This window comes from Saccharomyces cerevisiae, chromosome II (assembly GCF_000146045.2).
Source record: "Saccharomyces cerevisiae S288C chromosome II, complete sequence".
NCBI classification, from domain to species: Eukaryota; Fungi; Ascomycota; class Saccharomycetes; order Saccharomycetales; family Saccharomycetaceae; genus Saccharomyces; species Saccharomyces cerevisiae.
This window is the reverse complement of record NC_001134.8, coordinates 265433-288068: the sequence shown is the minus strand read 5'-3', so window position 1 is coordinate 288068 and position 22636 is coordinate 265433. Positions and strand designations below refer to the sequence as shown.

Here is a 22636-nt window from a genome sequence, read left to right as displayed (position 1 = left end):
ACTTGTAGTAAATCCTGCTAGAAGAATCACATTGGTAGACGGTTATAAACGTTTACCGATTTGCAAAGTTCTCGAGTATTTTTGGTGTAGGTCCCATTTTCTTCAAAGGTCCTGTTTAGACTATCCGCAGGAAAGAAATTAGAATGACCGGCTTGAATGGAGATGATCCTGATGACTACTATCTGAACCTTAATCAAGATGAAGAGTCTCTACTTAGGTCAAGACACAGTGTCGGCTCAGGAGCACCTCATAGACAAGGCTCTTTAGTGCGGCCCGAAAGAAGCCGACTGAACAATCCTGATAATCCACATTTTTATTATGCGCAGAAAACGCAGGAGCAGATGAATCACCTGGATGTTTTACCATCAAGTACCGGTGTAAACCCAAATGCAACTCGTCGGAGTGGCTCCCTGCGCTCCAAAGGCTCAGTGAGAAGCAAATTTAGTGGCCGCGAAACGGATAGCTATCTTTTACAAGATATGAATACTACTGACAAGAAGGCTTCCGTTAAAATAAGTGATGAAGGTGTTGCGGAAGACGAATTTGATAAAGATGGTGATGTGGACAATTTCGAAGAAAGCTCCACGCAGCCCATAAATAAGTCTATCAAACCATTAAGAAAGGAAACGAATGATACATTGTCATTTTGGCAGATGTACTGTTATTTCATTACGTTTTGGGCACCTGCTCCAATTCTTGCTTTCTGCGGGATGCCAAAGAAGGAAAGACAAATGGCGTGGAGAGAAAAGGTTGCTTTAATTTCTGTCATCTTGTACATTGGTGCGATTGTGGCTTTCCTGACTTTTGGTTTCACTAAAACCGTTTGTAGTAGTTCGAAACTACGTTTGAAAAACAACGAAGTATCAACAGAATTTGTCGTAATTAACGGTAAGGCTTATGAATTGGATACTTCCTCGCGTTCCGGTATACAAGACGTTGAAGTAGATTCAGACACCCTTTATGGGCCCTGGTCAGATGCTGGTAAAGATGCTTCGTTCTTGTTTCAAAATGTGAATGGTAACTGTCATAACCTTATAACTCCAAAGAGTAATTCTTCCATTCCCCATGACGATGATAATAATTTAGCATGGTATTTTCCTTGTAAGTTAAAGAATCAAGATGGCTCTTCGAAGCCAAACTTCACAGTTGAAAATTACGCAGGATGGAACTGTCATACGTCTAAAGAAGATAGGGACGCATTTTACGGTTTAAAGTCGAAAGCTGATGTTTACTTCACTTGGGATGGTATAAAGAACTCTTCTAGAAACTTGATTGTTTATAATGGCGACGTTTTGGATTTAGATCTTCTTGATTGGTTGGAAAAGGATGACGTTGACTATCCCGTTGTATTCGATGACTTGAAGACTTCAAATTTACAAGGTTATGATCTTTCGTTGGTTTTGTCAAATGGGCATGAAAGAAAAATTGCGAGATGTTTGAGCGAAATTATTAAAGTTGGTGAAGTAGACTCCAAAACCGTCGGTTGTATTGCCTCTGATGTCGTTTTGTATGTTTCTCTGGTATTTATTCTTTCAGTGGTGATAATTAAATTCATAATTGCCTGCTACTTCCGTTGGACTGTAGCTAGGAAACAAGGTGCATATATCGTGGACAATAAAACAATGGATAAACACACAAACGATATCGAGGATTGGTCTAATAATATTCAAACAAAAGCTCCTCTAAAGGAAGTAGATCCTCATTTGAGGCCAAAGAAATACTCAAAAAAGTCGTTGGGACACAAGCGTGCTTCAACCTTTGACTTGCTGAAAAAACACAGCTCCAAAATGTTTCAATTTAACGAATCTGTGATAGATCTAGACACCTCCATGAGCAGTTCACTACAATCTTCTGGTTCATACAGAGGAATGACAACAATGACCACTCAAAATGCTTGGAAACTCTCGAATGAAAACAAAGCTGTACATTCCCGTAATCCATCTACTTTGTTGCCTACATCCTCGATGTTTTGGAATAAAGCGACTTCCTCTCCTGTACCAGGATCATCGCTGATTCAGAGTCTTGATTCGACGATTATACATCCCGATATCGTTCAACAACCACCACTGGATTTTATGCCATACGGGTTCCCATTGATTCATACTATCTGTTTTGTTACTTGTTATTCTGAGGATGAAGAGGGTTTAAGAACCACTTTAGACTCTCTTTCTACCACAGATTATCCAAATTCCCATAAACTACTGATGGTTGTTTGTGATGGTTTAATTAAGGGCTCGGGCAACGATAAGACTACTCCAGAGATAGCGTTAGGAATGATGGACGACTTTGTCACCCCACCTGATGAAGTTAAACCTTACTCCTATGTGGCAGTGGCATCAGGCTCTAAAAGACACAATATGGCCAAGATATATGCGGGTTTTTACAAATATGACGATTCTACAATTCCACCAGAAAATCAACAACGTGTCCCAATCATTACAATTGTGAAGTGCGGTACTCCTGCAGAGCAGGGGGCCGCCAAACCCGGTAACAGAGGTAAGCGTGATTCTCAAATTATTCTGATGTCCTTTTTAGAAAAAATAACATTTGATGAAAGAATGACTCAATTGGAATTTCAGCTTTTAAAAAATATTTGGCAGATTACGGGGCTAATGGCAGACTTCTACGAAACGGTACTTATGGTTGATGCTGATACTAAAGTCTTTCCCGATGCTTTAACTCATATGGTCGCTGAAATGGTTAAAGATCCTTTGATTATGGGTCTTTGTGGTGAGACCAAGATCGCTAATAAGGCACAATCTTGGGTAACTGCAATTCAAGTGTTTGAGTACTATATTTCGCATCATCAGGCTAAAGCTTTTGAATCTGTCTTCGGTTCGGTAACTTGTTTGCCGGGATGTTTCTCAATGTATCGTATAAAATCTCCTAAAGGTTCAGATGGTTATTGGGTACCTGTATTGGCAAATCCAGATATTGTTGAAAGATATTCGGATAATGTTACAAACACTTTGCATAAGAAGAACTTATTATTACTTGGTGAAGATAGATTTTTATCTTCATTAATGTTAAAGACTTTCCCTAAGAGAAAGCAAGTATTTGTTCCAAAAGCTGCTTGTAAAACTATTGCCCCTGATAAATTCAAAGTCTTACTTTCCCAGCGTCGAAGATGGATTAATTCTACGGTACATAACCTTTTTGAATTAGTTCTAATCAGAGACTTATGTGGCACTTTCTGTTTTTCCATGCAATTTGTGATTGGTATTGAATTGATTGGTACTATGGTACTGCCGTTAGCCATTTGCTTTACTATTTATGTCATTATTTTTGCCATTGTATCAAAACCTACACCCGTAATCACTTTAGTTTTACTGGCAATTATTCTTGGTCTGCCCGGCTTAATTGTTGTTATAACTGCTACGAGATGGTCGTACCTATGGTGGATGTGCGTATATATTTGTGCTTTGCCTATTTGGAATTTCGTACTACCTTCATATGCGTACTGGAAATTTGATGACTTCTCATGGGGTGATACGAGAACTATTGCGGGAGGTAATAAAAAGGCACAAGACGAGAATGAAGGTGAATTTGATCACTCAAAGATTAAAATGAGGACATGGAGGGAATTTGAAAGGGAAGATATTCTCAATCGGAAGGAGGAAAGTGACTCCTTCGTTGCATAGACAGTATGAAAATATTTTTACTGTGATACTTACAAGTTGATATATGGTTGTGTGTAACTTATTTATTTGAGAGGTATTTTAACACACCTTAGAACTAAAACTTAATAAATAAATATTTCTCTATCTTTAAAGGCACATATTACGTGGCTAAGGCAATTACAGCTGATATACTGTAAAACTCATGTCGCCACTAAATTCTTCTAACACGCGTTCTGTCTCTTTCCAAGGGACTCCGAATATGCCACTATTTATCTGTGGCATTTCCAATTTATATTCCCCTATTGGGTATTTGATGTGGCCGTTTAAATAGTCACCGATTGAATCTTCACTTGTTCGAGTTTTGTCTTTTGCTTCTCTAAAGGTCTTCAATTTATCTAAAGCAAGTTTTGTATAATTCAAAATACTTTGCTTTTCTCCATGACTTGAACCTCCAAATGATGATGTAAACAAGCAACAAATCAGCAGATCTGAGTTTTCGTAACTGGGAAGTAATATGCATTTGCCTAGTAAATTAGAACCATACTTTTCGCATACTTCAACGTAATCTTTCTCTGCTTTTGGGTAGCGCAAAGCAAGTTGATAAGCGATCCCACCACCCCACGAGCCATTGCAGTTGCAAGAATGGATGAGGATCCTAGCATATGACTTTGGTTTTAAGATGTTACCTTTGACATAAGTGATGTTCGACATACCTGTAACTTGATGCTATATTTATCTTGGAGAAGATACTAATAAACTCAAACTTTTCGTGTAGAAATCTGGGCTTCAAGTTCGCATAGCATAACGAATCGTAAAGTTATGCATATGGCATAATACAACAATTATCCATTTTTTCTCGTGTGTAAAAAGAGAAAGGAGAGAGGAAAGAACGCTAAGCCATAAAGCAAACAAAAAATCGAATGAAAGTGAGTGAATATATTAAAACCAGTGAAATTAATGCTCATTGAAGGCCAAATGCACAAAGTAAATGCTAAAGAGAACGTAAATAGAAGTAAGTAGTATAGATAAGGATTAATATCATTACACATGAAAATTTGAAAAATATTTCAGATTAATGCAGAAAGTGATGTAGATATGGAGAGCTTAAATGAAAGTCTTTTCGTGTTCGTGTTCGTAGACACTAATATTGTCATCTACCAGGTCATCCCTCTCAATTGTGTCTTTCCACTCTTCTTCAAAATCATCGACATTGGCCCATCTTTGGAACCAGCCCTTGTCCTTTATAATGTTGTTAACAGGGCACCCAGGTACAGGGAAGAAGTAACACAGAGCAGTATAAGAAGAAAAACTCAAGCCATATCCTACCCAGTAACTTAGGTAATATAGTTTCATAGCTCCATCAGAAACCTTTATAGCGGGAGCGCCCACCTCCGCGATGAAACCGGGCAAGCAAGGAGCCACCCCACATAGATATGCAGCCAAAGCTCTCCAATTGATACCAAACCTGTTTCCGTACATATAAAAAGAGCCCTTTTGATGGGAATATATGTGTGTTAGCTTGATATATCCTCTTCTAACAACAAAGTAATCTGAGCAGACAACACCGGCAATACTGGACAAAAAGATAGCATATGCGGACAAAGCCATTGTAAATTTACTTGATGTTGCCATTAAATTCCATGGACAAATACACAGCGCCATGGCTGCACAAAATAATGAACCACGCTTGATATTGATAAACTTGGGGAAAATAGCGGACATATCAGTTCCACACGATAATGAGTTTGCAGAAATATTAGTACCTAACTGAGCTACGGCGAAAACAAAAGAGATTAAGAAAACACCAGCTCTTGTGCCCTTATTATAAGTAGTCTGTAAAAATTTTTCTAGCACATCGAGTGGCGACCAGTAATTAATACCGTATATTTCATAACCAGCTGCGGTGACTAGAATTCCAATTAAACAAGTGATGGAAAACAAAAATGGAATGCACACTAATTGGGACCATAAAGCGGAGTTAGGGTTTTTTGAAAATCTAGAGAAATCTGGAGCGTTGATTACCATTGTGGAGAAATTAGCCATACAACCCATTAGTGATCTTAGAAAAGCCCACGAAAAGGCAGAGCCATGAGGTTGTACATCGGTTAAAGATCCTAAGGCAATACGCCCGTGAGCTCTTCTGATAGCCCAAATTAAGAAACCAAAAGAAGCAAACGGAACCAAGACGGCTTTAACAGTAAACAGGTGTCTAATTTTGTGAGGTGGAACCAGTAAAAATGGAAGACTGGCAGCCCAAAAGATAAAAAAACACATGAACTCGTAAGTAGTAGCATTCGGTGATCCAAAGTGATCTGGGATTTTGTCTTGTAAATCTTTTCCAAAGATAGATTTCAGCATTAATGATACGGGAGTTGCCGCAATATAAGCTTGGACACTATACCAAACGATGGCCATGACGACTCTGTTAATAACGGGCCATAAAGAGAAGAAAATACCGAATGATGCTCTAGATGATATAGGGAATGACAAATGATAAGCAGATCCAACTCTAGAGGCCAAAACAACAAAAGCACCAACGAAACCGTACCCAATCCAAATTGTTATCCAACACTGCCACCAATTTAGACCCAGTTGTAGACCTGTAGCTGCAATTTGCCAAGTGTTGATATTGAAACATTCAGCAAGCCAGAAGTAACAATAATTGTACCAGGACCAAACCCGCCTTTCTTTTTCGACGGGCTTCAAGTCCTGGTTGTACATAAATGAATCCAGAATAGAAACACCCAAGATTGATTTGTCAACGACCACATATTCATAATAGATTTTCTTCCAGAATGAGCTGTATTGAGGTTTTTCTGAGCTTACTTTTTCTTCAAAGCTCGATGCCTCATAAACTTCGGTAGTTATATTACTCTGAGATGACTTATACTCTTTTTCCAAATCCACATTATTTGGCGCAAAGGTCTCATTGGAAGATTCCATAAGTTGGCGAGAGTTCAATCTTTTTGAAGAGCCGCTTAAATGTAATGATAGATTGTCTGGCATTATTCCCTCCTATTCTTATTATGCGTAGGAATGTCTTCGAACCGAAAGATCTTCTCTATGGGGTATGCTTTAGAGTGAAATTAAGAAAGGAGTTTTATACAGATGATACCTAATCATCATATAAGTAAGAGAGAACAGAGATTTAATGGAAAATGGAAAAGGGCAAATTGGCGCTGAATCAAATAGTTTATTATATCTTTACAATTTGTCCTGATTTTGTCCTTGTCTAACTTGAAAATTTTTCATTCTGATGTCATACGACTTTTTTCCGGTCTAGGAAATCGGTGAAAGCTTTTTTTTTTTCCTATCTTCTTGTCCATCGGAATTTTTCTGTCATTTCTTTTCCTCCTCGCGCTTGTCTACTAAAATCTGAATTGTCCAAATTCAGTACAAAATTAATCAGTAGGACAAAGGGTTCTCGTAGAGTCCCCGGAAAAAAAAAAGGACAAAAAGTTTCAAGACGGCAATCTCTTTTTACTGCATCTCGTCAGTTGGCAACTTGCCAAGAACTTCGCAAATGACTTTGACATATGATAAGACGTCAACTGCCCCACGTACAATAACAAAATGGTAGTCATATCATGTCAAGAATAGGTATCCAAAACGCAGCGGTTGAAAGCATATCAAGAATTTTGTCCCTGTGTTTTAAAGTTTGTGGATAATCGAAATCTCTTACATTGAAAACATTATCATACAATCATTTATTAAGTAGTTGAAGCATGTATGAACTATAAAAGTGTTACTACTCGTTATTATTGCGTATTTTGTGATGCTAAAGTTATGAGTAGAAAAAAATGAGAAGTTGTTCTGAACAAAGTAAAAAAAAGAAGTATACTTATAATTCATATAGACAGCTGCCCAATGCTGGTTTAGAGACGATGATAGCATTTTCTAGCTCAGCATCAGTGATCTTAGGGTACTTGACCTTGTAGAACTCATTGGCAAGGGCTTCTTTTACCTTTTCTATGTTGCCATTTGGGCCCCCTGGAACCAAGTGAACAGTACAACCACCCCAGCCAGCTCCGGTCAAACGGGAACCATATGATCCATTTGACAAAGCAATGGAACAAATTTTGTCAATCTCTGGACAAGAACATTCGTAAAGTTTATCGCAAGAAGCTTGAGACTCGTTCATCAAGGCACCAAATTGCTTGAAAAAGTCTTCGTCGGCAGTAAAGCTCGCTGTAGTCATTAATTTCACAGCCTTCAAGACTCTTAAAGATTCAGAATACACATGCTTAGCCCTCTGATATAGCTTTAAGACTTGAAATCTCACTGGAGATGTTGTTAAGTAGTCTCTTGTGAATTCTTCGCGAGAACAATTCAAGGATTGTGCGACATCGTCAACACTAAAGCCCTGTTTCTTATTGGCGAGAGACTCTTCAACTAGTACTAGCATCTTTGTTAACCGTTCGATGCCGGATTCAATATCGCCGTTCCAGGGTGTGGAAATGTTGTGATATCTGGCATAATAAACGTTCATGAAATCTCTTAGATTACCTTTATTCGTGCTCGATCCTTCTTTTCCAGAAAGTAAAACAACACCGTACGTGGCAGCTAAAACATTTGCAGCTGTAGTGACTTCTACCACTCTTAAATTATAGTTGGTTGGGGCGGTTTCAAACTTGTTAGATACAACAAGGGTGTTCGCAATAACAAAGCTAATTTCATGGTTTTTTAATTGCGGAAATTTAAACGGAGTAGCCTTCAACTGCGGTTTGAACTCAACGTATAGAGCATGATCTTCCTCACCGCAAACAGAGGCAGCCTGATCCATACCGCCATTGTTAACACCAACATAATGTTCTGCAACGACCGTAATACGCATTAAATTTTGCTTGGACATATGATAACCAGGGCCCATATTCGCTTTAACAACAGCTAAAGCAACGGCACAAATGAATGCGGCCGAAGAAGACAATCCACTGCCAGTTGGTACATCACCCTCACAGAAGACTTGCAGCCCGGCCAGAGGAGCACTGGCAAACCTTTCCGGTGCAAGTTTCTTTAGAAAAGAGTGAGCAACATGGAGACCACATTTAAAGTAATTAGACCAGTCCGACACAGAAGGATCAATTGTGACATAAGAACCGTCCAACGGCAAATCGAACTTCCTTTGAGCAAATTTGGGATCAGCATTTATTAAGGTAATGGATGGATTTTTCTCGTTCAAAACTTTGACGGCGCAAAGCATATCAAAATCAATAGCTAAAGGTAAAACCGAGAAGTCACAATAATCAATATGTTCACCAATTAGATTGACTCTACCAGGCGATCTAGCAACAAAATCCGGTTTAGCATCATAAGCGCTTATAAATTTCTTAATTATGCTCGGGCACTTTTCGGCCAATGGTCTTGGTAATTCCTTTGCGCTAGAATTGAACTCAGGTACAATCACTTCTTCTGAATGAGATTTAGTCATTATAGTTTTTTCTCCTTGACGTTAAAGTATAGAGGTATATTAACAATTTTTTGTTGATACTTTTATGACATTTGAATAAGAAGTAATACAAACTGAAAATGTTGAAAGTATTAGTTAAAGTGGTTATGCAGCTTTTCCATTTATATATCTGTTAATAGATCAAAAATCATCGCTTCGCTGATTAATTACCCCAGAAATAAGGCTAAAAAACTAATCGCATTATCATCCTATGGTTGTTAATTTGATTCGTTAATTTGAAGGTTTGTGGGGCCAGGTTACTGCCAATTTTTCCTCTTCATAACCATAAAAGCTAGTATTGTAGAATCTTTATTGTTCGGAGCAGTGCGGCGCGAGGCACATCTGCGTTTCAGGAACGCGACCGGTGAAGACGAGGACGCACGGAGGAGAGTCTTCCGTCGGAGGGCTGTCGCCCGCTCGGCGGCTTCTAATCCGTACTTCAATATAGCAATGAGCAGTTAAGCGTATTACTGAAAGTTCCAAAGAGAAGGTTTTTTTAGGCTAAGATAATGGGGCTCTTTACATTTCCACAACATATAAGTAAGATTAGATATGGATATGTATATGGTGGTAATGCCATGTAATATGATTATTAAACTTCTTTGCGTCCATCCAAAAAAAAAGTAAGAATTTTTGAAAATTCAATATAAATGACAGCTCAGTTACAAAGTGAAAGTACTTCTAAAATTGTTTTGGTTACAGGTGGTGCTGGATACATTGGTTCACACACTGTGGTAGAGCTAATTGAGAATGGATATGACTGTGTTGTTGCTGATAACCTGTCGAATTCAACTTATGATTCTGTAGCCAGGTTAGAGGTCTTGACCAAGCATCACATTCCCTTCTATGAGGTTGATTTGTGTGACCGAAAAGGTCTGGAAAAGGTTTTCAAAGAATATAAAATTGATTCGGTAATTCACTTTGCTGGTTTAAAGGCTGTAGGTGAATCTACACAAATCCCGCTGAGATACTATCACAATAACATTTTGGGAACTGTCGTTTTATTAGAGTTAATGCAACAATACAACGTTTCCAAATTTGTTTTTTCATCTTCTGCTACTGTCTATGGTGATGCTACGAGATTCCCAAATATGATTCCTATCCCAGAAGAATGTCCCTTAGGGCCTACTAATCCGTATGGTCATACGAAATACGCCATTGAGAATATCTTGAATGATCTTTACAATAGCGACAAAAAAAGTTGGAAGTTTGCTATCTTGCGTTATTTTAACCCAATTGGCGCACATCCCTCTGGATTAATCGGAGAAGATCCGCTAGGTATACCAAACAATTTGTTGCCATATATGGCTCAAGTAGCTGTTGGTAGGCGCGAGAAGCTTTACATCTTCGGAGACGATTATGATTCCAGAGATGGTACCCCGATCAGGGATTATATCCACGTAGTTGATCTAGCAAAAGGTCATATTGCAGCCCTGCAATACCTAGAGGCCTACAATGAAAATGAAGGTTTGTGTCGTGAGTGGAACTTGGGTTCCGGTAAAGGTTCTACAGTTTTTGAAGTTTATCATGCATTCTGCAAAGCTTCTGGTATTGATCTTCCATACAAAGTTACGGGCAGAAGAGCAGGTGATGTTTTGAACTTGACGGCTAAACCAGATAGGGCCAAACGCGAACTGAAATGGCAGACCGAGTTGCAGGTTGAAGACTCCTGCAAGGATTTATGGAAATGGACTACTGAGAATCCTTTTGGTTACCAGTTAAGGGGTGTCGAGGCCAGATTTTCCGCTGAAGATATGCGTTATGACGCAAGATTTGTGACTATTGGTGCCGGCACCAGATTTCAAGCCACGTTTGCCAATTTGGGCGCCAGCATTGTTGACCTGAAAGTGAACGGACAATCAGTTGTTCTTGGCTATGAAAATGAGGAAGGGTATTTGAATCCTGATAGTGCTTATATAGGCGCCACGATCGGCAGGTATGCTAATCGTATTTCGAAGGGTAAGTTTAGTTTATGCAACAAAGACTATCAGTTAACCGTTAATAACGGCGTTAATGCGAATCATAGTAGTATCGGTTCTTTCCACAGAAAAAGATTTTTGGGACCCATCATTCAAAATCCTTCAAAGGATGTTTTTACCGCCGAGTACATGCTGATAGATAATGAGAAGGACACCGAATTTCCAGGTGATCTATTGGTAACCATACAGTATACTGTGAACGTTGCCCAAAAAAGTTTGGAAATGGTATATAAAGGTAAATTGACTGCTGGTGAAGCGACGCCAATAAATTTAACAAATCATAGTTATTTCAATCTGAACAAGCCATATGGAGACACTATTGAGGGTACGGAGATTATGGTGCGTTCAAAAAAATCTGTTGATGTCGACAAAAACATGATTCCTACGGGTAATATCGTCGATAGAGAAATTGCTACCTTTAACTCTACAAAGCCAACGGTCTTAGGCCCCAAAAATCCCCAGTTTGATTGTTGTTTTGTGGTGGATGAAAATGCTAAGCCAAGTCAAATCAATACTCTAAACAATGAATTGACGCTTATTGTCAAGGCTTTTCATCCCGATTCCAATATTACATTAGAAGTTTTAAGTACAGAGCCAACTTATCAATTTTATACCGGTGATTTCTTGTCTGCTGGTTACGAAGCAAGACAAGGTTTTGCAATTGAGCCTGGTAGATACATTGATGCTATCAATCAAGAGAACTGGAAAGATTGTGTAACCTTGAAAAACGGTGAAACTTACGGGTCCAAGATTGTCTACAGATTTTCCTGATTTGCCAGCTTACTATCCTTCTTGAAAATATGCACTCTATATCTTTTAGTTCTTAATTGCAACACATAGATTTGCTGTATAACGAATTTTATGCTATTTTTTAAATTTGGAGTTCAGTGATAAAAGTGTCACAGCGAATTTCCTCACATGTAGGGACCGAATTGTTTACAAGTTCTCTGTACCACCATGGAGACATCAAAAATTGAAAATCTATGGAAAGATATGGACGGTAGCAACAAGAATATAGCACGAGCCGCGGAGTTCATTTCGTTACTTTTGATATCACTCACAACTATTGCGAAGCGCTTCAGTGAAAAAATCATAAGGAAAAGTTGTAAATATTATTGGTAGTATTCGTTTGGTAAAGTAGAGGGGGTAATTTTTCCCCTTTATTTTGTTCATACATTCTTAAATTGCTTTGCCTCTCCTTTTGGAAAGCTATACTTCGGAGCACTGTTGAGCGAAGGCTCATTAGATATATTTTCTGTCATTTTCCTTAACCCAAAAATAAGGGAAAGGGTCCAAAAAGCGCTCGGACAACTGTTGACCGTGATCCGAAGGACTGGCTATACAGTGTTCACAAAATAGCCAAGCTGAAAATAATGTGTAGCTATGTTCAGTTAGTTTGGCTAGCAAAGATATAAAAGCAGGTCGGAAATATTTATGGGCATTATTATGCAGAGCATCAACATGATAAAAAAAAACAGTTGAATATTCCCTCAAAAATGACTGCTGAAGAATTTGATTTTTCTAGCCATTCCCATAGACGTTACAATCCACTAACCGATTCATGGATCTTAGTTTCTCCACACAGAGCTAAAAGACCTTGGTTAGGTCAACAGGAGGCTGCTTACAAGCCCACAGCTCCATTGTATGATCCAAAATGCTATCTATGTCCTGGTAACAAAAGAGCTACTGGTAACCTAAACCCAAGATATGAATCAACGTATATTTTCCCCAATGATTATGCTGCCGTTAGGCTCGATCAACCTATTTTACCACAGAATGATTCCAATGAGGATAATCTTAAAAATAGGCTGCTTAAAGTGCAATCTGTGAGAGGCAATTGTTTCGTCATATGTTTTAGCCCCAATCATAATCTAACCATTCCACAAATGAAACAATCAGATCTGGTTCATATTGTTAATTCTTGGCAAGCATTGACTGACGATCTCTCCAGAGAAGCAAGAGAAAATCATAAGCCTTTCAAATATGTCCAAATATTTGAAAACAAAGGTACAGCCATGGGTTGTTCCAACTTACATCCACATGGCCAAGCTTGGTGCTTAGAATCCATCCCTAGTGAAGTTTCGCAAGAATTGAAATCTTTTGATAAATATAAACGTGAACACAATACTGATTTGTTTGCCGATTACGTCAAATTAGAATCAAGAGAGAAGTCAAGAGTCGTAGTGGAGAATGAATCCTTTATTGTTGTTGTTCCATACTGGGCCATCTGGCCATTTGAGACCTTGGTCATTTCAAAGAAGAAGCTTGCCTCAATTAGCCAATTTAACCAAATGGTGAAGGAGGACCTCGCCTCGATTTTAAAGCAACTAACTATTAAGTATGATAATTTATTTGAAACGAGTTTCCCATACTCAATGGGTATCCATCAGGCTCCTTTGAATGCGACTGGTGATGAATTGAGTAATAGTTGGTTTCACATGCATTTCTACCCACCTTTACTGAGATCAGCTACTGTTCGGAAATTCTTGGTTGGTTTTGAATTGTTAGGTGAGCCTCAAAGAGATTTAACTTCGGAACAAGCTGCTGAAAAACTAAGAAATTTAGATGGTCAGATTCATTATCTACAAAGACTGTAAAAAGAAAGTGGAATATTCATTCATATCATATTTTTTCTATTAACTGCCTGGTTTCTTTTAAATTTTTTATTGGTTGTCGACTTGAACGGAGTGACAATATATATATATATATATTTAATAATGACATCATTATCTGTAAATCTGATTCTTAATGCTATTCTAGTTATGTAAGAGTGGTCCTTTCCATAAAAAAAAAAAAAAAGAAAAAAGAATTTTAGGAATACAATGCAGCTTGTAAGTAAAATCTGGAATATTCATATCGCCACAACTTCTTATGCTTATAAAAGCACTAATGCCTGAATTTATGTTGAAAATATGTGTCACAAATAAAGAAACTGTGACATCTGACACATTTCCACTTTATTGACAAGAATAGAATTTCTTTAAGTTTCCCCTCTAGATTATTTATTTTCAAATTTTAGGCTCTGTTGAAGTTTATTACGTAGAAATTCCTACGATAGTTATTAGTCCTAATTGGATGTTGCAGCAAGGCTCATTGTCGGTGTCGTTATCGATGGAAATCCTGCACCTATGTTATTACCCTCTTTTCGTAGTTTTCTGATCCGGGTTATAGAGTTTTGCTTAAAAAAAGGTTATGTTTAAAAGTATGAAAAACTTTTCAGTATTAATTATGCAGAAGAGCAGTGAATAGTAATAATACATATCAGAATATTCCGCAGTCTTTGGTTTTCAGAATTGTTAGCAGTAGTTAAGTGAATAAAGATGGCATCGACATGGAAGCCCGCCGAAGACTATGTGTTGCAACTAGCAACTCTTTTACAGAACTGTATGTCACCAAATCCAGAGATTCGTAATAACGCAATGGAAGCTATGGAGAACTTCCAGCTGCAACCTGAATTTCTCAATTATTTGTGTTATATTTTAATTGAAGGCGAATCTGATGATGTATTGAAGCAACACTACTCCCTACAGGATCTTCAGAACAATAGAGCTACCGCCGGTATGCTGTTGAAAAATTCAATGCTAGGGGGAAACAATTTAATTAAGAGCAATAGCCACGACTTAGGATACGTCAAATCAAACATTATACATGGCCTTTATAATTCGAACAATAATCTCGTTTCGAACGTGACAGGTATCGTTATTACTACTTTATTTTCCACTTACTATAGGCAGCATAGAGATGATCCAACTGGTCTTCAAATGCTTTACCAGTTGCTAGAGCTAACCTCAAATGGAAATGAGCCAAGTATTAAGGCTTTATCTAAGATCATGGAAGACAGCGCTCAATTTTTCCAATTGGAATGGTCGGGAAATACGAAGCCTATGGAAGCCTTATTGGATAGTTTTTTTAGGTTTATTTCGAATCCAAATTTCTCACCTGTGATTCGCTCAGAATCGGTGAAATGTATAAATACAGTGATCCCGCTACAAACACAAAGTTTTATTGTGAGATTAGATAAATTCTTAGAAATTATTTTTCAGTTGGCACAAAACGACGAAAACGACCTAGTTAGGGCACAGATTTGCATTAGTTTTAGTTTCTTATTGGAATTCAGACCAGATAAGCTGGTTTCCCATTTAGATGGTATTGTACAATTCATGTTGCATTTGATCACCACTGTAAATGAGGAAAAAGTGGCTATTGAAGCCTGCGAGTTTTTGCACGCCTTTGCAACGAGCCCAAATATTCCTGAACATATCTTACAACCATATGTTAAGGATATCGTGCCAATATTATTATCGAAAATGGTCTATAACGAAGAATCCATCGTTCTCCTGGAAGCTTCTAATGATGATGATGCATTCTTGGAGGATAAAGATGAGGACATCAAGCCCATTGCACCCCGTATTGTGAAAAAGAAAGAGGCAGGAAATGGAGAGGATGCAGATGACAACGAAGATGATGATGATGATGATGATGATGAAGATGGCGATGTTGATACGCAATGGAATTTGAGAAAATGTTCCGCGGCAACGCTAGATGTAATGACGAATATTTTACCTCATCAAGTGATGGATATAGCGTTCCCATTTTTAAGAGAACATTTGGGTTCTGATAGGTGGTTTATTAGAGAAGCTACTATATTAGCACTGGGGGCCATGGCAGAAGGTGGAATGAAGTATTTTAATGATGGCTTACCAGCACTAATACCATTTTTAGTGGAACAATTGAACGATAAGTGGGCACCAGTGAGGAAAATGACATGTTGGACATTAAGTAGGTTTTCACCATGGATATTACAAGACCATACTGAGTTTTTAATTCCAGTCTTAGAACCTATAATAAACACATTAATGGACAAGAAAAAGGATGTTCAAGAGGCGGCTATTAGTAGTGTAGCAGTATTTATTGAAAACGCCGACTCCGAATTGGTTGAAACTTTATTTTATAGTCAATTATTGACGAGTTTTGATAAATGTTTGAAATATTACAAGAAAAAGAATTTAATTATATTATATGATGCCATCGGCAGGTTTGCTGAAAAATGTGCATTAGACGAGACAGCGATGCAAATAATTTTGCCGCCCTTAATTGAAAAATGGGCTTTGCTGTCAGACAGTGACAAGGAGCTGTGGCCACTTTTAGAATGTCTTTCCTGCGTGGCATCATCACTGGGGGAAAGATTCATGCCTATGGCACCAGAAGTGTACAACAGAGCCTTTAGAATTCTATGTCATTGTGTCGAATTGGAAGCCAAATCACATCAAGACCCGACAATAGTAGTGCCTGAGAAGGACTTCATCATCACCTCATTAGATTTGATTGATGGATTGGTACAAGGTCTTGGCGCTCACTCGCAGGATCTATTGTTCCCTCAAGGGACGAAGGATTTAACGATATTGAAAATCATGCTAGAATGTTTGCAGGACCCTGTCCATGAAGTAAGACAAAGCTGCTTTGCCCTGTTGGGAGATATTGTATATTTTTTCAATTCGGAACTGGTAATTGGTAATTTGGAGGATTTCTTGAAGTTGATTGGTACGGAAATAATGCATAACGACGATAGTGATGGTACTCCTGCTGTGATAAATGCGATATGGGCGCTTGGTTTGATAAGCGAACGTATCGATTTGAATACTTATATCATTGATATGTCTAGAATCATTCTAGATTTATTTACCACCAACACACAAATCGTAGACAGCTCTGTGATGGAGAACTTGTCTGTGACCATCGGAAAAATGGGGCTAACACACCCTGAAGTTTTCAGTTCTGGCGCATTTGCCAATGATTCCAACTGGAATAAATGGTGTTTGTCCGTTAACGCATTGGACGATGTAGAGGAAAAGAGTAGCGCGTACATGGGTTTCCTGAAAATTATCAATTTGACCAGCACGGAGGTCACAATGAGTAATGATACCATTCATAAAATTGTTACGGGCCTTTCAAGCAATGTAGAGGCGAATGTTTTTGCGCAAGAGATCTACACCTTTTTGATGAACCATTCTGCCCAAATTTCTGCAATAAATTTCACGCCCGATGAAATCTCCTTCTTACAACAGTTCACCAGCTAAAATTTTTTTTACTGTATCCTACGTGTTTGTATAGTTTGGTACATTATTACTAGTGATATATACATAGCACAATTCGGAAAAAAAAAAAAGGTGCATAACTGCAAATGGATCACATAGAAATGAAAATAGTTATAAAAGTTACATATAATTAATAGACGTATTACATACATGCTTAAAGTGACATGTTAAAGTTTTTTTTTTTATCTCCTTGTGAAAAAAAATAACACTGAGGGGAAGAAAGGCAACTGCAAAGAACAGAAGGGGAGATTATTCTTTTTTTTTTTTTCATTCTTGAATACTTTTGCGGGTTCTCTTAGAATAGCATATCCATGGTGCAGCATATACATAATGCAGCCAGACATGCAGCCAGACAACCTTCGTTACCCCTCTGGGGTGGTTGTTGTTGGACGTAGACTGGTTGTTGATGGCCTTGTTGGTTATATCCCTGCTGGTTATATCCCTGCTGATTGTAGCCCTGCTGATTGTACCCTTGCTGATTGTACCCTTGCTGATTGTATCCTTGTTGGTTATAGTATCCGGGATGCTGCTGCTGCTGCTGGTAGTACTGCTGCTGTTGTTGGGGTGGGTATCCACGCTCCTGAGTTTTGTTCTGATGAGCGGATGAAGGTGGCGGGTTGGAGGGACGGGAATATTGGCTCTTCTCGCCGGCGGTTCCGCCGTAGTAATCGTTAGCAGACATGGTGGTTGTGTGTAGGACTATCTTAAGCTTACTAGTGAGTCTCTTCAATGCTTGTCTTGAGAAGAGAAAGAGCCAGAGGGGGATTTTGGAAAAAGCCAAATTGACATACTTTTATAGCTTCGGCCGCAGCAGAATGGCTGAAGAGTAAGAGGGCGCAGAGCGGCTGAGCGAACCCGTCGGGCGCGACCAGCCGATAGTAGCACAGTAGAATTTTAGAAGCATTCGTTATCAGGCCGATGTGTGCAATTATTGTAGGTCTGCAGTAACGTAGCTCTACTTTTTCGCAGTCCCGTAGTTTTAAAACTTTTAGTTAATCAGGTGTGAGGTGGAATGAGCGATGGCACTATGTCGGGCAAGGCAGCTTAGCGCACAAGTTAAGCTGGTGCGCTCAGAAGTTGGAGGGTTCGCTAAATAGGTTATGCAAACATGCAAGTCAAGTGAGTCGCCATTGGCTCGCTTGGTGATTAGGTGACTCTAATACATCGTCCAGGACCCGTTATTACCGTTCACGTGCTAAAAAAGGATCGCGTCCTTTTGCGGAGGGATGAAAAAGATAGTGAAAAAATAACAATGAAGAAAAAAAAAATATAGAAGAATCATCAAAATAAATTACGTGTACTTGGTGTTGCTTATACGTTAAAAGCAGAATTGCCCTACTTTTTAATATCCTCGTGCTGCTCAAGGTATCATATCTACTTCGAGACAAATCAGTGTAGGTAGGTCAGTAAAATTATATTTTCAGTATGCTGCTTACCAAAAGGTTTTCAAAGCTGTTCAAGCTGACGTTCATAGTTTTGATATTGTGCGGGCTGTTCGTCATTACAAACAAATACATGGATGAGAACACGTCGGTCAAGGAGTACAAGGAGTACTTAGACAGATATGTCCAGAGTTACTCCAATAAGTATTCATCTTCCTCAGACGCCGCCAGCGCTGACGATTCAACCCCATTGAGGGACAATGATGAGGCAGGCAATGAAAAGTTGAAAAGCTTCTACAACAACGTTTTCAACTTTCTAATGGTTGATTCGCCCAAGGGGAGTACTGCAAAGCAGTATAACGAGGCATGCTTATTAAAGGGTGACATTGGAGACCGTCCCGACCACTACAAAGATCTTTACAAGTTGTCTGCTAAGGAGCTGTCCAAGTGTTTGGAACTATCTCCGGATGAAGTAGCAAGTCTGACCAAAAGCCATAAGGACTACGTAGAGCATATAGCGACTCTCGTCTCGCCAAAGGGTACGTACAAAGGGTCCGGTATAGCCACAGTGGGTGGCGGGAAGTTCTCCCTTATGGCATTTTTGATCATTAAGACTTTAAGGAATATGGGGACCACGTTACCTGTGGAAGTCCTGATCCCTCCTGGTGATGAAGGTGAAACTGAGTTTTGTAACAAGATTCTGCCTAAGTATAACTCCAAGTGTATTTACGTTTCAGATATTCTACCACGAGAGACGATTGAAAAATTTGTTTTCAAAGGATACCAGTTTAAATCATTGGCCCTTATCGCTTCTAGTTTTGAAAACCTGCTCTTACTGGATGCTGACAACTTCCCCATCAAACCCCTAGACAACATATTCAATGAAGAACCATATGTGTCTACGGGCTTGGTCATGTGGCCCGATTTCTGGAGGCGTACAACTCACCCATTGTATTACGACATTGCAGGTATTGCTGTGGACAAGAAAAAGAGAGTTCGCAATTCTCGAGACGATATCACCCCACCTGCTGTTTACACAAAGGATTTGAAGGATTTGAGTGACGTCCCGCTAAGTGACCTAGACGGAACAATACCCGACGTGTCTACGGAATCCGGCCAACTGATGATAAACAAAACGAAGCATTTGGCTACGGCTCTTCTATCTTTATTCTACAACGTCAATGGACCAACGTGGTACTACCCAATATTTTCTCAAAAAGCTGCTGGTGAAGGTGATAAGGAAACTTTCATTGCCGCTGCAAACTTTTATGGTCTATCATTTTACCAAGTTAGAACAAGGACAGGCGTTGAAGGCTACCATGATGAAGACGGGTTTCATGGTGTAGCAATGTTACAACACGACTTTGTGCAGGATTATGGCCGTTACTTAAATGCTATGGAGAGCATTGGCAACAAATACGGTGGCACTAAATCAGCTGATGCAATCAAGTTTGACAAAAACTATTCCCTCGAAAAATACACCGAAGAATTTTTCGACAACGAGGACTTAAATGCCAAGAATCATGTAGATGTTATGTTCATCCATTCAAACTTCCCAAAGTTTGACCCATACGATTTATCTAAAAGCAATTTTTTGACTACGAATGGTAAACCTGCTCGTTCATATACGGCCTTAAAAAAGGTAAAAAATTACGATATTGAACTAGAGAATTTCAAGGTTTTAAACGAATATGTTTGTGTTAATAAGAATCCTTTCAAATATCTCGATGACCTTTTAGGGCAGGATAAAACGGAATGGAAAAGAGTGTGTGGTTACATCACCGATAGATTAGCATTTTTAGAATCTACTCATGATAAGGCGATTGCCGGTAAATAATATGCAACGGGTCGGACTATAGTTTGGACAACTTCCATTGGCGTTTTCTACATTCTTATTACTATTCCTTACATAGTTATGTTTATTTATCTTCCAGTTATGTAAATTTTTTCCTTCACAATCCATATAAAATGACTTTACTACAGATGTATAAATATGCAGTCCCGGGTGTATTTGAGAATCGAGACTACGTCATACCGGTAAGTGGGACTGCGTTTTGAAAAAAAATAAAGAAGTACTTTCGGCAGGATATTTGCCAATGTGTACATATCCCCTCAGTGAAAAAGCTCGAATCAAATAAAAGAAAAAACCTATATATTGGAAAGAAGCAAAATTTTCAAATTAAACGCAAAACAACTGAAGAAAATTAGAGATGGCTATTGTTATAAACAAAAGAAACGTGAGAGTCTTGGTAATAACTAATTTACTGCTCATTGTTGTGTTTTTTGTGTTAAGGAATTCGAATGCTAGCGTCAACGAAAGTATTACTACTCACCATCCTGATTCATTGGTGACGTTTGACAATTCAGGAAATGCACCTGGCACTCACCAATCTGTCCATGATACAGTAAATACACAAGATAAGGAAGCCGAAGAAGTTGATAAAAATAGTGGGGACGCTGAATTTGATGCCGCTGCAGAATACAACAAAATAATGGAACAGTCACCCATGATTGTATTTAGCAAGACTGGCTGCCCATATAGCAAAAAACTGAAAGCTTTGTTGACTAATTCGTACACGTTTTCTCCATCTTACTACGTTGTAGAATTGGATAGGCACGAACACACAAAAGAACTACAAGACCAGATTGAAAAAGTCACTGGTAGGAGAACAGTCCCAAACGTTATCATCGGTGGTACTTCCAGAGGTGGTTATACTGAGATAGCAGAGTTACATAAAAATGATGAACTTCTAGACTCTTTCAAAAAATGGAGCGATGGGGCGTTTACTGTAAAAGCTAATTCGCAATCTGAGAGTGCCTAGATCAGATTATAAACTGAGAGTTATTCTTCTTCTTCTCCCACAGTAGCGAAAGAGGATATTTAGGTAGTATACAGATTTAAATGTAGTAAGGAAAAAAATTAAATATTGGCCATCTGTTTTAGGCATTTCATGTGGACAACATAAGCCTTTTGGACTGTTTAAAGTAGGTTAACGTAGAGCAGAAAAATATGAGAAGAAGCCTGTAATTTGTATAGTCAAGCATATATATTACATGAGTTTGGTGATCAGCTTAATTTTTCAGTATTCAAAAAAATGCTTCCAATCGGATTTGAACCGATGATCTCCACATTACTAGTGTGGCGCCTTACCAACTTGGCCATAGAAGCAGTTTTTGATGTGAGAGTCGCGTAGCGAATTTGCTTATACAAATGTTAAGGTAACTTCAGATCTAAACTCAAACTTGTATTTTCCTCTATATTTATCTCATCTTGGATTGTGGTTTCCTAGTGTTGGTATAAAAATCAACTATCGTCTATCAACCAATAGTTATACTATCAATATATTATCATATACGGTGTTAGATGATAGACGGTATTTGATTTTTATTCCAACACGAATGATTGTTACTTGATTTGTTGATGAGAATAAATCTTTAGCCCACAAATTTTCGTATTCAAGGAGAGACAAAATGAGGCCGCCACTTACAGAGTATCACAAATCTGAGATAATCTATAAAAACCACAGCTACACCAGGACAGCATACACATATACATCAACACTAATCTAGATAGCCTCGCTTCTTAAGTTAATTTTCAGAGATAGAAAAGACTTAATAGTACAAGGATCCGTATTAATTGCGTTTTTAGGCCACTTAACCTCATAATGATATATCCCTTATTCAGGATATGTATCCTAGGTGCATTTCTGTTGGGTAGCTATGCATGTCTTGAAAATAGTACGCAAAAGGGTATTGAAGGGGTAACTCTCTCTCATAATAGTGTACAAATTAATAATACTTTGGCAAAATCTGCGCCATTTTGTGAGTCAGACGCTCTTTCAATGAATTATTCAACTGAAAATATGTTAAGTAATAATGCATGCGATTATACGAAAAATTCTTCGTATCCATATATTATTACCATTATTACTAAGGCCTTTGATAATGCCCTTGAAAATTCACTTAATTTACAAGCAAACAGGAAGCTTTATCACAGAGTGGGGACGTGTATACAGAATATTTTTTATCAACTGTTGTTAACTGTGAATTACTGAGATATATGTGGGTAATTAGATAATTGTTGGGATTCCATTGTTGATAAAGGCTATAATAT

At 38.4% G+C, this 22636-nt stretch overlaps 11 protein-coding genes and 2 non-coding genes across 13 annotated transcripts, besides 3 other annotated features; 7 read left to right on the top strand and 6 right to left on the bottom strand.

The window, feature by feature from the left end:
* Positions 1–143: 143 nt before the first annotated feature.
* On the top strand, positions 144–3641 carry CHS3 (chitin synthase CHS3; the record flags this gene model as incomplete). Its single annotated transcript, NM_001178371.1, has 1 exon — positions 144–3641. One exon carries the CDS (start codon positions 144–146, stop codon positions 3639–3641), a length of 3498 nt encoding a protein of 1165 aa, NP_009579.1.
* A 156-nt stretch (positions 3642–3797) lies between these two features.
* POA1 (ADP-ribose 1''-phosphate phosphatase) lies at positions 3798–4331 on the bottom strand (the record flags this gene model as incomplete). Its single annotated transcript, NM_001178370.1, has 1 exon — positions 3798–4331. One exon carries the CDS (start codon positions 4329–4331, stop codon positions 3798–3800), a length of 534 nt encoding a protein of 177 aa, NP_009578.1.
* Positions 4332–4724: 393 nt separating this feature from the next.
* On the bottom strand, positions 4725–6626 carry FUR4 (uracil permease; the record flags this gene model as incomplete). The annotated part of the gene is made up of 1 exon (NM_001178369.1): positions 4725–6626. The coding sequence occupies one exon, from the start codon at positions 6624–6626 to the stop codon at positions 4725–4727; it is 1902 nt and encodes a 633-aa protein (NP_009577.1).
* Positions 6627–7423: 797 nt separating this feature from the next.
* YNCB0008W lies at positions 7424–11264 on the bottom strand. The gene has a single exon (NR_172474.1).
* On the bottom strand, positions 7462–9048 carry GAL1 (galactokinase; the record flags this gene model as incomplete). Its single annotated transcript, NM_001178368.1, has 1 exon — positions 7462–9048. One exon carries the CDS (start codon positions 9046–9048, stop codon positions 7462–7464), a length of 1587 nt encoding a protein of 528 aa, NP_009576.1.
* On the top strand, positions 9717–11816 carry GAL10 (bifunctional UDP-glucose 4-epimerase/aldose 1-epimerase; the record flags this gene model as incomplete). The annotated part of the gene is made up of 1 exon (NM_001178367.1): positions 9717–11816. One exon carries the CDS (start codon positions 9717–9719, stop codon positions 11814–11816), a length of 2100 nt encoding a protein of 699 aa, NP_009575.1.
* Positions 11817–12541: 725 nt separating this feature from the next.
* Positions 12542–13642, top strand: GAL7 (UDP-glucose:hexose-1-phosphate uridylyltransferase; the record flags this gene model as incomplete). Its single annotated transcript, NM_001178366.1, has 1 exon — positions 12542–13642. One exon carries the CDS (start codon positions 12542–12544, stop codon positions 13640–13642), a length of 1101 nt encoding a protein of 366 aa, NP_009574.1.
* Positions 13643–14365: 723 nt separating this feature from the next.
* KAP104 (Kap104p) lies at positions 14366–17122 on the top strand (the record flags this gene model as incomplete). Its single annotated transcript, NM_001178365.1, has 1 exon — positions 14366–17122. One exon carries the CDS (start codon positions 14366–14368, stop codon positions 17120–17122), a length of 2757 nt encoding a protein of 918 aa, NP_009573.1.
* A 313-nt stretch (positions 17123–17435) lies between these two features.
* Positions 17436–17822, bottom strand: CPP1 (cysteine-rich palmitoylated domain-containing protein CPP1; the record flags this gene model as incomplete). Its single annotated transcript, NM_001178364.1, has 1 exon — positions 17436–17822. The coding sequence occupies one exon, from the start codon at positions 17820–17822 to the stop codon at positions 17436–17438; it is 387 nt and encodes a 128-aa protein (NP_009572.1).
* A 743-nt stretch (positions 17823–18565) lies between these two features.
* Positions 18566–20359, top strand: MNN2 (alpha-1,2-mannosyltransferase MNN2; the record flags this gene model as incomplete). The annotated part of the gene is made up of 1 exon (NM_001178363.1): positions 18566–20359. One exon carries the CDS (start codon positions 18566–18568, stop codon positions 20357–20359), a length of 1794 nt encoding a protein of 597 aa, NP_009571.1.
* Positions 20360–20732: 373 nt separating this feature from the next.
* Positions 20733–21344, top strand: GRX7 (glutathione-disulfide reductase GRX7; the record flags this gene model as incomplete). Its single annotated transcript, NM_001178362.1, has 1 exon — positions 20733–21344. The coding sequence occupies one exon, from the start codon at positions 20733–20735 to the stop codon at positions 21342–21344; it is 612 nt and encodes a 203-aa protein (NP_009570.1).
* A 274-nt stretch (positions 21345–21618) lies between these two features.
* Positions 21619–21691, bottom strand: YNCB0007W. The gene has a single exon. It is a non-coding gene; the product is annotated as a tRNA-Thr (tRNA).
* A 121-nt stretch (positions 21692–21812) lies between these two features.
* Positions 21813–21891: a long terminal repeat (Ty1 LTR).
* A 296-nt stretch (positions 21892–22187) lies between these two features.
* On the top strand, positions 22188–22577 carry YBR013C (uncharacterized protein; the record flags this gene model as incomplete). The annotated part of the gene is made up of 1 exon (NM_001178361.1): positions 22188–22577. The coding sequence occupies one exon, from the start codon at positions 22188–22190 to the stop codon at positions 22575–22577; it is 390 nt and encodes a 129-aa protein (NP_009569.1).
* Positions 22575–22636: part of a mobile genetic element (YBRWTy1-2; Ty1 element, LTR retrotransposon of the Copia (Pseudoviridae) group; contains co-transcribed genes TYA Gag and TYB Pol, encoding proteins involved in structure and function of virus-like particles, flanked by two direct repeats) that runs on past the window's edge.
* Positions 22575–22636: part of a long terminal repeat (Ty1 LTR) that runs on past the window's edge.